We start from the raw sequence: 15196 nt of genomic DNA, 5'->3' as shown, positions 1-15196 counted from the left end.
TTTCAGCTTTTCAGCCGGCTTATAAGCTGAAGCGAACAGGCCTTTGTTTCCGTTGATTGATTTTGGCCCGCTACAGAGCAAATTACCTTTTTATCCCCAATTTAATTAGGGAGGCAAGTACATGAGTGGCATCGCAGGCAGAGGACTTACCGGCCGTCTACCAAGAGGTAGCAGAATGTGTAGCGGGAGATCGTTGGATCTGGAATTTGAAGGTAAAAGCGAGGACACGAGACACGGATTTAGACAGGTTCAGACCGCTAGAGTAGCGTAATACCCTACGTCCTATTTAGGAGTGTTTGTATATTGCGTCCTGCTCTTGGGTGTTGAGATGTGATCTGCCGAGCTAGATACCCCTGCCCTCCTTTATATACTCCAGGGGGCAAAGTACTAGTCGGATTACAAGGAGAACTCCTAGTAGGATTAGACGGGATGAGTCCTAGTACGATTACAGGGGAATCCTAATAAGAGTCCGACTTTTTCCTTCCTTGCGGGTACTGGGGATGTATCCCCGACAGAACTCATGCCCGTTGCCCGTTGGATCCGGTATTTCTGAATTCTGATAGTGTCAGCTACCTAATAGATGGTGGTTATTAGCTAGCTACTCCCCCCCCCCAATGAAATACAATGCATTCAAGTTTTAAATTTATCCTCAAATATAAAATATTGCAGGTATATTTGGATGATTGCCATTTAAAAAATAAATTATTTGTTATCTGCAACTGCTGCCTTAGAGTACATGCGTCTTCTGTTGTGGTACGCTAGTATCCGGGATATCTGCGTATTTCAGGACGGAGAGGGTAATGGTTGAATCCGACCTGTCCTGACGTCCTGTTGCGGCCTACGTTGCACTTCGTTCCGAACTTTGAAGGATTTGGCCCACACAGTAATAAACATTTGGCAAATTTGGCCCATGGGTACAAATTCAGACACCTCTTTGTGGCCCAACTTTTTTTGAATTATTATTCCATTTCTTTGTTTCTCTGTTCTTCCGGAAACAATAAAATTTTATAGACACAAGCTCAAAGTTCGAACGTCGTCTATCCCTCTACGGCTCTACCGAGACCGGCGCGGTGGCGCGTCTCACGATCACGGCCGTCCACATCTACGCATCACGCGGCCGCGCGAGGGACGCCGGCCGTCGGCAAGATCCCCCAGATCAAATCTCGCTCGCGCCCACAGCTTTCCCAACGCTCTTCTTCCTCTTTTCCCCACGCTTCCTCCCGTGCCCCTCGTGATACAAGATAGGGAGGAGGAGAAGTGAAGGCAAGCAAAGAAGCGATCGCCCACCCGCATCCGTCGCTGCAGGCTCGCTCTCCCGGCCATGGAGTCGTGGCGGAGGCGGACGCTGCTCAAGGTCATCGTCCTCGGCGACAGCGGGTCAGTGCGTTCTCGTGTCGCCGTTTCATCTTCTTCGCTTCTCGCCACTCCATTTCTTTTTTTCTGATTTTAGTGCCCTGTGCTCGGTTGGGGCATGCTTAGTGCTCACCATTGGTTTGACATGGATTCGTTTGGCGAGTGCAGGGTCGGCAAGACGTCGCTGATGAACCAGTATCCTTGGCTTGGTAACGTTGATGAGATTTTCAGTTAAACTTCTGCTTTATTTGTTCATACATTCAGTCGTTGTTTAGTATGCTTCGCACATGAATCGGAAACAAGTGTTGTGTGACTGTGTGGCATGCTGGTAAGAGTGTTTTTTTTGTCGCTGTGTCTTCAAGGCGTTCGACCTTTGAAGTACTTAGGTTTGCTTGACAATGATTAGATATGTGAACAAGAAGTTTAGTCAGCAGTACAAGGCGACGATCGGCGCTGATTTCCTCACCAAGGAGGTGCTCATTGAAGATAAGCTTGTCACCTTGCAGGTGATCCTCTTGTGCGAATTAGGATTCGTGCACGTTGCACCACTGATAAGAGAAACGGGCCATGCAGTCATTGTGTGTTGCTCTGATGCAGATTTGGGACACGGCAGGGCAGGAGAGGTTTCAGAGCCTTGGCGTAGCATTCTACAGGGGTGCCGATTGCTGTGTGCTGGTTTATGATGTCAATGTTAAGAGGAGCTTCAATACACTCAATACCTGGCATGATGAGTTCCTCAATCAAGTAAATTTACTTTTATGTCGTCCTGTCTTTTTCGTATCAGATACTCAGATTCAGATAGCAGACAAACTTAGCAGCTTGATTTCGACGGCAAATGACACTTTATAAGTAGCAGCAGTGGTCCTTCGCCATCGAAATAAATAAGCTCCAGATGATTGCCAAAACCATCTATAATTAAGTTTGTGTGGGTTCATTTTAAGTAGCAGCGGTGTTTCATTTTTAGTTTGTGTGGGTTTGATGTTTTTACCTCCAAAATAGAAAACAAATAAAACTGTTAAATTTTTTATCCCATCAATCTACTTGTCTGGCGCAGTATTTAAATTACCAGAGCCTTTGCTACGTTTTGGTTTTGTTGCTTACTGTATGACTCTATTGCGTCTTGCATCGATCGGAGTACTCTAACTGAAGGATTATTCATCTTTTTCTATTTTAGGCTAGCCCATCAGATCCTAAACATTTTCCATTCATTTTGGTCGGGAACAAGATTGATTTAGATGGTGGCAACAAAAGAATGGTTAGTTTCCTGAACGTGCAAACTTTCCTATATAAATTTGAAATTTCTGCAATTTCTTTGCGGCCTTCCACAGGTTTCTGAGAAGAAAGCAAGGGAATGGTGTGCCTCCAAAGGCGATATCCCGTATTTTGAAACCTCTGCAAAAGAGGACCACAATGTTGATACTGCTTTTCTATGCATTGCCAAGCTTGCTTTGGCGCATGAGCATGACCAGGACATGTAAGTAAAAGCATCTGCAGTTTCTTGTTCAGATACTTCGTCTTCAACCCAATTTGTCTTTCTGGCTCATGGGCTCCAGAGGTTTATTTGCAATTTGAAATTATTTTAGAAAGGATGCACTATACTTTCTTTTTTCTTAAAATAAAGAGCAAAATTACTTGCAAAGAGGTAGGAGGGTTCAGTTCATCCTCCGTTAGTGCAGGTTGCCAGATTCTGGCAGCTCCCTGATTGATTTGCTGTTCTAATCATATGCATCTGTTCCTTCTCTGCCCCCAGTTGCTTCAAGACGGTTGCAGAACAAGTCCCGGACCCTGAACAGACAACCGGATGTGCTTGCTAGCAGCTAGCCATTTCTTGGCACTACCAGGCAGTTACTGTTACAATAAGCTCAGATGACTAGCAGCTAAGCTGTTTAACAAGCTTATGTAGCTATACTTAATTGTAACTACAGCATCAGTGGCTGTGTTATTGGTCTGATACGTAGAATACAAATGGGGGTGTTTGCAAGTTCTGCTTGCGTCTGCTCTCCTAGGACAATAAGAATCACACCGTTGCAGAAGATACTGCTGTCAAAAGACACGTCCAGGGTGTGGCAATCAAAGTCCTCTTCAGTTGTAAGTTGTAACTAGCTTTTCAGCCTCCGGCATGCTGATTCTTGATGCACATATGCTGCTGCTGATATATATAAACCACTATTAGCTACTCATCACTGGAATGCTCAATTCATCTCTTCACGTGTTCGGTCATGGCACATGCGATCGATGATTCAGAAAGTTCAGAGTTGCTGCATGAAACGTCCAAGTCCAAGCACCGTAACCCCTGTTGAGCGAGTTCACTCCCAAATCCCAACTTTTGACACTATGCAAAAAGAAGATTCTCCGTCACATCAAACTTGCGGTACATGCATGGAGTACTAAATGTAGACGAAATTAAAAACTAATTGCACAGTTTTATTGTACTTTGCGAGACGAATCTTTTGAGCCTAATTAGTCTAATATTTAGACAATAATTCACAAATACAAACGAAACGCTACAGTGTGCTACAGTGCTAGCACAGTGATTTTAGCACTCCAAAATTGATCAACTAAACATGGCCTTGGTTTTGACCCAGCCCTGTGCGGTCAGAACGCACCCACTGTACCGTAAGTCCGCAACCTTGAAACCTGCCGGCGTGTGGCTGGTTGGGAAACCACGCGCGCGGCAGGTGTTTCCCCACGACGGCGTGACAGCGACGCCGCCCGCATGGCTTTGCCGGCGTGTGTCAGCCAGGCCGTCCCTCCCCTCCTTTACCACTGCTGCTGCGGCAGTTGCCATCTACCCTGGTCGTCGGGTTCGGCCGCGACGTGGGGACGGAAAGGCCGAGCGGGACAGGCCACAGGCTTGACCCCCCCGCGTTCCAGGACCCTGCTGACCGCCTTCTCGGATCCTGCCGAGTTGCCGGCGAGAGCGGCGAGGTCAAACCTTCTGACGCGACGTCGGGTTGTCGCCGTCCCCATCCCGCATGCCCTCCGGAAAAGGGCTCTGATCCCCATTCGTTCGCCGGAGTCAGCTAGCCCTCGCGATGCACCACTAGCGATGCAGCATCCTGGGGCATGGTTTTACATTGACGTACGTGCGCGCGCGACATCTGGCATTCTGGTGTGGGCCTGTGGGGTGGTTCTGGTATTCAATTGTGAGGACGCCGGATCCGCTGGATACTGCGACTGAAGCACACAGGATAGAGCATACTAGTTCTTTGTTTCGAATTTTCAGAACCAACTTTATAGGTTCAATCAACACATGCATGTGTAAGGGAACGATTTTCTTTTTCGGAAAACCTATGAATGTCAAATTAACTACGTAGGAGAATGTCAAATTACTTTCCTTCAGTTTTATCCCAGACGTTACAAAAAGGCTTGATGTTGTAACTGCATGGTAATATGATCATGTGCTGTATGTCACAATACGAGATGGCTATATGTTATTTAATTAGTATTGGATTATTTTTAGATGAAAAACTGAATATTCGATCATTTCGGCATCATAGTTGCTATGGTGTATTTATATTTTCTTAGATTCCAATAAAACATTTTATACCAGCATATTTTCTATAACTAATAAATACTATTTAAAGAAAAATTGTTTTCGCAAAATCTCTGGAGAAAATTGGAAGTTAATTTAGTTGTACTCCAAAGATTTGTGGGATAAGAAAATGCAGATAAATAATGGTAAGATTAAATTCGTCGTAGAATTTAGATTACCATGGCCTGTATGAGTTGTAGCTCAATTTTGGAATATAACCCTCTGTACCGTTTGTGGCGCAAGAGAAAGGGATGGATTTCATTTTGACAATCGTGGTGGTCACGACCTTATAGGCTCTCTAGTACAGTGCACAAGGTACATGCACGCATGTAAGAAAATTGTTGATAGCGACATGTATATATGATGCTGAATTGCTGACTTCGTTATCAGAAATGTACTCCTACCAAACAAAGGAGCAACAATCATACACATTATCCTACGTTAAAAGAGTTTCGCGGTCCCTTCTTAATGGCACGTGCTTGATTATCCAAATGAACAGGCTCTGGATAGGGACAAAAAGAGACGCTAGTTAGTTGGTGATTACTGAAAGGTTTAAGATACTGTGAACAACCACTTGGCCCTTCTAGAGCCCACCAAGTCACCATGAAAGAAGCTGCAAACATGGGAAAGCACCGACCTTTTGGTCATTCTCAAAGACCCACCCTCTTTGTTCTTTATTTAAACTAATTAAGGAGCAGGTTAGGTTGAACAGAAAATCGTTGCCTCAGTGGATGATATGCTTGTAGATGTAGTACAACCTTTTTTTAAAAATCCAGCATGCAGTACAGCTTGATGCTATGGTACGGGCCTGTTTGTTTCCTATTATTTCTCAAATAAGCCATAATCCCACCCAAATGGTTTGCTTATTTCTCCCTTAGCACACAATCCTCTTACCTCAGAATCCTGAAAATAACGTGGAGGCCGATTCTCCGGCAGTCCCAATGGGAGAAACCAACCTAGTTTCCATAGTCTAGGATATTGTATCAAGAAATCATCCTTCACAATGCAACTTTTTTATCTAGAGTCTAAACAAAAATCCAACCAATCATTCTTCCTTCTAGTACCAGATCCTCTGTGCATCATGTAAAGGAGCTCGAGTGATGGGTAGCAGCGGTGCAAGCGCAAAGGATCCGGCAATAAGTAAGAAGAAACTACTTGGGTCTCCCCAATGCAGATTCGCTGGTTTCTTGGCTCATTGGTGCGCGTGAGGACTTGGTTTCCTCTCTAAGAAATGATTTCTCTCTCTCCATAATAAATCTACTGCCACATCAGTAAATTGCTTAGTTGGCATGATAATTAAGAGGGATAGAAACTATCATCAATGTCCCATTGGGACTGCCCTTACGGATCAAGCGAGTCGCTTTTCCCCCGGTACCCCTCCACCATCGACGCCTCCAGTGCCGGCCCAAGCGCCGCTCGCCTGCCCCCCGCGCCACCCTCCACGCCTGCCGCATCCCTATCCCTGTTCCCTAACCCCGGCACCGGATCCGTGCCCTCCGGTGGCCGCCTCCTGGTCTCCGGCGCGGGCTTCCCATCCGCGCGCGGCCGCCGGCCACTGGGTGCCCCAAGATCCCGCCGCCGTCCCACGGCCATCTGCCCTCCCGCCGCCCTCCACGGCCATCTGCCCTCCCGCCGCCCTCACGTCTCACGTCGAGCATCGGCTTCCGTGGTGGCGTAGTTCGCTGTCCTTTGCAGCACCGAGCAACTACATGCTCAAGCGAGATGAATGCGTGCGTATTCGAGGTAGTGGTTAGCAGGTTAAAAAAGCAGTAAGGAAGGTGTATCAATAGCAGCCGTTTCCATCAAATCAAGATGTATGCATACATATCATCAAAATTGACCATCAAATCAAGATGCATGCATACATAGCATCAAAGTTGAAATTGCTTTTAAGAAAACAAGCATCATGCGCAAGCTGCTAATTAACACGTGAAATTAGAATTGAAATTGCTTTTAAGAAAACAATCATCTTTTGATTAATTAATTATCTTTATACGCTTTGATAGTATTGTAATATAATTTCTATTTAACAAACTCAAAAGATATTAGAATTGTTGATTTTTCCTTGTATTTAGAATAAAAATGAGCTATCATCAGCCTCACGGGCATTAAGATCATTTTAACACTCATGTTAGACAATCGACCGAAAATAATCAATATTGTCAAACACTCAATTTATTCAGACAGCATATTCTCCCTACAACAGGCTTATCAGATAAGCCCTGCTACCCAGATAAGAGAGGTCCAGATAAGCAGAAACAAACATGAATTAAGATAAACAAGACGTGCCTGCAGTTTCCATTTTATTTTCCAGTTCTGATCGCTTTACAGAAGATGCAGCACAAGCGAACCTATCAATCTATCATGCTGGTGGTGGTAGTAGGCGAGAAGGTCACCCGCCGAGGTCAAACAGTGCTTAAGATAAACAACCTGTCAATTCATCTACCAGCATGTGACTGAAAAAGGTTGCAGGCTGCCTTCTTCATTTGCTGGCCTAGTGGCATGTACAGAGTACCACCGATGCCACTAGCCAGGCAGCAACGTAAGGCCTTAGGACGCCACATCACCGAGCAGAATAAGCAAACAGGGGCGGCCTGTTCGCTTTAGCTTATTCAGTTGGCTTATCAGCCATCAAACAGTATTTTCCTCTCACAACAAATCAGCCGTTTCAGCTTTTCAGCCGACTTATAAGCTGAAGCGAACGGATGATTAAGCAATGGAGGCAACTAGAGGGCTCTCCCGATAGGACTCGGTCGAGAGCCCCCGACTCTCCCGCTCTTATCCACTCGCGCCGAATCCCCTTTCTCCCGCCGCCGGAGCCCCTGCCCCAACCACGGCCCACAAGCTCAAGCCAACACCCCCGTCACCAGCACCTCCCTCCTGTCCCCGACGGTGCCCTCGCCACCGGAGCCGCCCCCGACGACCACAGCCGGCGCGAATCGAAGAAGCTCATGCCCCGCCGCTCGCGCTTCCCTCCTGTCTCCGACGGCGCCACGACGCCCCCACCACCAGCCCTGCCCAACCGGCCTCCTCCACCACCGCGGCGGGCAGCGCCGCCGCCGCCCGCCCACACACATCGCCGCCGGTCCGGCAGCCTCCCCCGGCCATCCCTTTAGATCCTGCAGCCATAGATGCTATCCCCAACCCCAAACCCAGAAACCCTAACCCCAAACCTTAATTCGAAGGGGAGCTCGCTGGAATTGGATTCGTCGCCGGAGACTTCGTTTTGGTCGCCAGAGTGGTTGTTGGAGAAGAAGAGGAGGTGGAATCCATTTGTTACTTCATTGAATGAATGAGTTACTTCTCTGTTTTTTTTCCTTTCCTAGTGTCCGACCTCCCCTCGTATCATATCGAATATTCGGTCGGAGGTTAATTAAGTAGAACTAAAATATTCGGAGGTTAATGAAGTAGAATATATTCGAAGGTTAATTAGTAGAAATAAACATGAGCTAATTATAAAACTAATTACACACATAATTACACAGATGAAGGCTAATTCGCGAGATGAATATATTAAGTCTAATTAATTCATCATTAGCACATGTATATTGTAGCATCATATTATCAAATCATGGACTAATTAGGTTTAATAGATTCGTCTTGCAAATTAGTTTCCGTCTGTACAATTGATTTTATAATTAGTATATATTTAATACTTCGAATCTCGCAAATTAGCTTTCATCTGTGCAATTAATTTTGTAATTAGTCTATATTTAATACTTCTAATTATTATCTAAATATTCGATGTGCCAGCTAAAAAAACAAACACCCAGCTAAAACCTCTCGTCTTAGCTTTTGCGTTAAGCAATTAGGCATCAGGTCACGTCGGCGCATCTGTTAGTACACATGCTCTGTGGACTGTATTGCGGAGTACTCACGAGTAGTAGGCTGTAGCGAAGCCTCACTGTTAAGCCTGTTCCTCTCATTAGCGTCTCTTTCCCTGCAGTTGTCCTCTTTCCCAGCAGTTTTCCTCCCTGATTGAACAGACGAGAGGTCGTGAGCAGAGTAAGCATACGTGACCGGGCTGACGTGTGCTGGCCCTGCGGCGCTGACAACCACCACCGCCCGGCCGGGTCCGACCGCGTTCCTGGCAGGTTCCGACGACCGGGAGCGATCGCGCGCGCGGGGGCAACTTGATGCATGCCGTGGATGCCCATCCGCCCACCCATCCGCGCGCGGCGGCAGCGCCACAGACGCCGCGATCGAAAGCGAGAGCGGCGCCGTTCGTTTCGCCGGGATCGCACCAAAGCGGGCCCCAAAAAAAACCTATCGACGCATCGGAAGGAACGGAGGGCGACGGCGCGAACGTGACACCCCCCGCCACGCCACGCCACGGCGCGCGCCGCTCCGCCGGCCTCGAGCGCCTGCCGCCCCAGCCCCCCCAGGCCCCAGGTCTTGTTTAGTTGGCCAACTTTAAAAATGTAAAATCACTATTGTAGTACTGTCACACTATAGCGTTTCGTTTGTATTTGTGAATTATTGTTCAAATATTAACTAATTAGGCTTAAAAGATTCGTCTGTCAAAGTACAACAAAACTGTACAATTAATTTTTGATTTCGTCTACATTTAGTACTTCGTACCGCAAGTTTGATGTGATGGGGAATCTTCTTTTTGCATAGCGTTAAAGTTGGGAGTTTAGGAAAACTAAACAGGCCCTAACGAGAGAGCCGCACGTACTCTCCTGGCTGCGTACGTGCGCGCGGCTCGGGGCGGGACCGGACCACGGCGGGGAGGCTTCCAAGAAGAGAGGAAGGAGGAACGGGGCCGGTCCGGATCGGGTCGAATCGCACGGGCTGCTGTCGTCGGCCAACCTGGATTTAAATTCGGGTGGGGGGAGCGCGCGAGAGAGAGAGAGCGCGGGTGGAAGCTTCTGAAATCAGGAAAGAGTGGCCGTGGTTGGTGGCGTACTGGTGTCAGCAGCACTGCTGAAGTGGTATTTTGGGTAATGGGGAAGCACGGTATTTTGTAGGGTTCCAGGAGCAACATGCACCCAGTCCGTATGCACGGTATTTTGTCTGTATTAAGATGATTTGTAGAGCAGTACTTGAAATGTGACACGAGAAAGATGTTGATTGGGCGCGCACACATGATGTTAATTAGATCCCTATAAGCCGCAGACGTTTTGGGACACCTCAAACGTGACCTAATTTCATGGCCATGACGTGACAATCGCATGGCCGAAAAGGTAAAGCTCACACAGCATGAACAAACCCTTTGAGAGCTTGCTGGCACAGCCGTCTGATTGGGATAAAGCATACGAAAAAAAGAAGGGATCGGGGATAAATTCGGTCTGCAAAAAATTGGAGAAAACGACCTAACTTGATTGCCACCGCTTTGTTCGCTTCCTCCGGAGGTCGTGTGCTGCTTTTCGTCTCACTCGCACAGGTGCACTGCCCCCGCACGCCCGCGAGATCCACCCACCAGGCCACCAGATCGGTTGCGTCTGCGGCCTCGCAACCGGGGGGCCTTTTAATAACAACAACAAAGGGCTTCGCTTAGCTTCGACGGGTCATCTTCTTCCGGGTGGACTGACATCGGGACGGCAAGCGATGCGATCGATGCGTCACGTGTGCGTCCTGTGAGCTGCTCCTTCCGTTCCAAAGTACAAGTCATTTTCACTTTTTTGGAGGGTTAAAGTATCTCAAATTTGATCAAATTTATACAATAAAGTACTAACATTCATAATATCAAATAAGTACCATTTTCTTCATTAAATATATTTTCATAATATATCTATTCGGTGCTATAAACTTTCGTGATTCTCTCTATAATTTTGATCAAATATAAAATAATTTGACTCTTCAAGAAAATTAAAAATTAGAATGAGTTATAATTTACAACGGAGGAATAGTAGCTGACACGACGTCCGTCAGCGACACATGCATCTGCACCCGGCCGCCGACCCCCGACGACGCTAGCTAATTCGCATGTGCTCGCCGCCGAGCACCACCACCCGGCATCGGCGTCTCTCTCTGCTCGTCGATCCCCAGCGACCGATCGATCGATGCGTCACGCATGCCGAGTGTGCTGACGTAGTGAAAAGTTTTAAAATAAAAAACTGCAAGGGATGCGAAGGAAGCAGCAGTCCTGGGGCAGGCAGAAGTCAAGCCGTGCCTGATCAGCCGCTTGCGCCAACCGGCCACTGGAGGGATTCGGCGGTGACAGGGACTCCACAACTTCGCCCGGGATGGATCGGCCGGCGACGCAACGTACGCATATTTTACCCCAGGTCCCAGGAAGCTGCGCCGAATCCGACGAGGCCATGGCTTCTAGATTGCGCTTTGCGGGAGATGATCCTTCACGGTGCACGTTTTGGCTTAGCTTGCTTATACAATTGTTTTGATATCGATGACGGCGATGTGTGCATCCGAGTTTAATATACGTGCAGCGCCAACAGCGACCTTGATACATATGACAAGGACGTCGCTTTGGACGTTCAGCTTGGCTCGAATGATTGTACTTGTGTTGTGGGCCGTCCGACGCCGGAGGACGGCGACGGTGAGCGGCCGCCACGCATTGCGCGGTGTGGCCGGTTTTCTTATGGGGGCACTGCCTTTGCAAAGTTTAGGGGACCAGCTAGTCAAAATCTTGGTTTACAGTAGAAGCAGTAAACTACTTGAGTGAATGCATCATTAAGGAATCACTCAAAAAATGATTCACGACCGTTGGCGGGTACAGCCATCTTTCGTTATGGTTTATATTTATCATGTTATTGTTTGATGATTATATATGTACCGGTGAGGGATGATAAATGTTTCGACGGAAAGGTGGACATGAGAGGAGAAAGAAAGTGCTATCGAGAGTCTAAGAGGACGTCCGGCTTGAAAAATCATCTCATCTAGTCTCTTTCCTTATTATTATGCGGGTGTGTCCAGAGGGATCGAGAGTCTAAGAGGGCGTTCGGCTTGAAAAATCATCTCATCTAATCTCTTATAATAAGTGCTATGCGGGTGTGTCTAGAGGGACATCACGGCAACGGACCCACCTATTTCATTTCCCAAACTAAATAAAATTGCGAGGAGTGATAAGACGATGGACCACTATATTTCTCAAATCAAACATGAACAAGTCTTGCAAAGGCGCCCACTTAGCTCCCATTTGGCACAGCTTCGGTAGAAGCTTTGGCTCCGGCTTTCAGTTCTCCTTGCCAAACATCCAAATCCAAAACGGCTTCAGCATAAATGCCGATCAAAAGCTGATGGGGAAAATGAACTAGATAGCGTGAGCTACAAAAACCTAGCTTCCCTCAGCTTCACCTCCTCCCCAGAGCCTTATGCTTTGACATCGCCACTCAAGCTGGTGAAAATTACATGGAAATTGCCACTCCTACCTCGTCGATCCCTCTCTTCTTGCATCAGGGCATCAACTCCGACGGTGCTTTGGCCCAGCGCCGCCGCTATTTGGCTTGGAGCCACACTCCAGACTCCGGCTCGAAGCGGGCGTCTAGCCGAGTGGCCATCACTAGGGTGGCCGGGACGGTCGCGCAGTCGAGTGGCGGTGGCTAGGGCGGGCGCACGGCTGAGCGGCGATGGCTGGAGCGAGCGCGCGACCGAGCGGTCCCGACTCTAGGGCAGGCGTGCAGTGACGGAGAAAGGGGAGGAGATAAGATGAGAAGGAATCAGGAAAAAAAAAGATAAGGGCGAAGAAGGATCGAGAAAACAAGAAAATAAGAAAAAGAGAATGAAGAGATACAAGGGGAAGAGGAAAAAATAAATTGGAAAAAATAACTAAAATCACATTATTAATAGAGCTACACATAAAAATCATATGTGGAAGCAACGTACATATGGAAGGGCACAATGGACAATTGACACGTTCTATGTATTCTAAAAAATCAGGAGAATCCGTTTTGCTAAATATTTTCTTACAAAATAAGCCACAGTCAGAAAAAGCTGCTTTTCCAGATGAGCTAGAGTCAGAGCTGTTTTTTCACGAGTCAGAGCCGTGCCAAACGGCCCTTAATGTATTACGTCAATCTCCTTTCTTTCTTTTTTTTAAATTAACTCGTGTAAGCTCTAAATTGTAGCCATTTCACGAATAGTATATTTTTCAGAAACATTGCTAGCCTTTTCAGGTGCAATGATTAATAAGCTCTGGTGCGCAGAAACTACGTCCCCAGGGCCCAGGCACATGGTGCAATTCATCACGTATCCATACGTACCATGGCCTCACCAGTCAGTTCCACTGTTCCGGCTGCACGCAGTCTATAATCCCAGCTCCAGCAAAAGGAAATTGAAAACGGCTTGAATCGGGCGGACCGGACATGGGCTCCTCCTCCACGCGATCCCCTTGAAAAGGCAAAGGCCCCACCCCCACGGCACTACGTGGCGACGACCGCCCGGGTCGCGCCCCCGCAGACAGCCAGACATTTCCGCCCCACCTGCTATAAGTGGCACGCCGGGCGGGGGCAAGCGGCGGCGCGCGGCGACCCCCGCAGCCGCTCCGAACCTTCTCCCCGCCCAGGAAGCTCACCGGGAAGCCGGGGCAGATCCCCCCAAATCACACACACACACATCCCCCCGCCACCTCCTTGCTACAACTACAAATCCGCCCGCCCCAACCCGTCGGCATCCCTCACTCCCCCATGCACACCGGCAGCTCGATCCTCCGAGCGCATCCCCGACCTGCTACTATAAATACAAAGCTCCCGCGGCGGTGGCCCATCCGGTCATGGCGGCAGTCGGGGCGCGCCCAGTGCTGTACCACCACCCGGCGCCGGCGGGCGACGCCGCCGCCTCCATGTCCTCCTACTTCTCCCACGGGGGAAGCTCCACCTCCAGCTCCGCGTCCAGCTTCTCCGCCGCGCTCGGCGCCGCCGCGCCCGCCGAGCCGTTCGACATCTCCGAGTTCCTCTTCGACGACGGTGCGGGCGGCGGAGGAGGAGCGGCCGCGCCGGGCGTGTTCGCCACGGCGCCCGACGGCGGCGCGCCGCCCCCCGTCGTGCCCGCTGCTGGCAGTGCAATTAGTGCGGCCGCCGTACCTGCCGCTAGGTGAGTGGCGTGCGTCACTTGGCAGCTGTCTGGGGTTTTTTCGGCGCATCATCATTGGTCTGGATTCTGAATTGGCCGGGCTCGCTTTCGATTGGGCATTTCAGGGGCGCGGCGGAGGCGGTGCCGGAGCGGCCGCGGACGGAGCGTATCGCGTTCCGGACGAGGTCGGAGATCGAGATTCTGGACGACGGCTACAAGTGGAGGAAGTACGGCAAGAAGTCCGTAAAGAACAGCCCCAACCCAAGGTAATCGATCGACAAGCTGAATTATTGCTGTTCATCCTGATCATCGATCACACATGCACGACAAAACGATCGATACCGATCAATCAATCACGCGAGCTACTGCTAGTAGTCTGTTTCAATAAGAAATGATCAATCAACTCATCGCAATTTCTAGTACATTTCACGATCTGGGTTTAATCTCGACGACACTGACACGGATCGTGTGTGTGTGCGCGCGCGCAGGAACTACTACCGGTGCTCGACGGAAGGGTGCAACGTGAAGAAGCGGGTGGAGCGGGACAAGGACGACCCCAGCTACGTGGTGACCACGTACGAGGGCACGCACAACCACGTGAGCCCCAGCACGGTGTACTACGCCAGCCAGGACGCCGCCTCCGGCCGCTTCTTCGTCGCCGGCACGCAGCCGCCCGGCTCCATCAACTAGCCGCGCCGATCGCTTCACCCGGCCCAAGTAAGCTAGCCAGATAGCTAGTCGCTATAGCAGTAGGATAATAGGTGATCTGGGTCGGTTTCTCGAGGTGGATCGTTTGGGATCTAGCGCTCCTCTTTTTCCCCGTCCTTTTCGGCGGCGGCGGCTGGCTGTTGCGATCGAATAGTGTGCTGCCGCTGTTCATGCTGCAGGCTCATCAGGAGCTACTCTCCCACGAGCATCAATTGGGCAATGGGCAAAAATAGTCTGGGAATGTAGCACACATATACAGTGCCGTGACCGTACAATAAGAATATAAGATGTACAGATGTTTTGTCGTTGTTCATCGACCTGATGGCTATAATTTTGCTTTTACTTTTTTTGACCTAGTGCAAGGTGTGAGACAGAATATGATTGTTTGCATAAGATCTGCATATGCACAAAATCGAGCAACGCTCGTATGAGTCACGCGATAATATACTCCTATATCATGTCTTCTTGATCAGCATGAATAGAAGTCTCATAATTAATCAAACTGAGTAGTATGCACAGGGCTACAGGGGAATGAACAATTGTCTTCGCGTGATTGTTATCACTTAAATTTCATATTCGGTCACTCACTGTGTCATTCAACTGGTTCTAGTGGACTCGTCAGAATATCTA

At 48.8% G+C, this 15196-nt stretch overlaps 2 protein-coding genes across 2 annotated transcripts; both read left to right on the top strand.

The window, feature by feature from the left end:
- Positions 1-1208: 1208 nt before the first annotated feature.
- Positions 1209-3533, top strand: LOC101770253 (ras-related protein Rab7). Its single transcript, XM_004961321.3, has 7 exons — positions 1209-1377; positions 1522-1548; positions 1760-1859; positions 1951-2097; positions 2528-2608; positions 2682-2827; positions 3104-3533. Exons 1-7 carry the CDS (start codon positions 1322-1324, stop codon positions 3165-3167), a joined length of 621 nt encoding a protein of 206 aa, XP_004961378.1. The 5' UTR covers positions 1209-1321; the 3' UTR covers positions 3168-3533.
- Positions 3534-13303: 9770 nt separating this feature from the next.
- Positions 13304-14922, top strand: LOC101769849 (probable WRKY transcription factor 50). The gene is made up of 3 exons (XM_012844647.3): positions 13304-13879; positions 13984-14124; positions 14347-14922. Exons 1-3 carry the CDS (start codon positions 13560-13562, stop codon positions 14546-14548), a joined length of 663 nt encoding a protein of 220 aa, XP_012700101.1. The 5' UTR covers positions 13304-13559; the 3' UTR covers positions 14549-14922.
- Positions 14923-15196: the final 274 nt, after the last annotated feature.

The sequence above is a fragment of the Setaria italica genome, chromosome III (genome assembly GCF_000263155.2).
Source record: "Setaria italica strain Yugu1 chromosome III, Setaria_italica_v2.0, whole genome shotgun sequence".
NCBI lineage: Eukaryota > Viridiplantae > Streptophyta > Magnoliopsida > Poales > Poaceae > Setaria > Setaria italica.
Note: the sequence above shows the minus strand (reverse complement) of the source record. Positions and strands in the feature narration are given on the sequence as shown.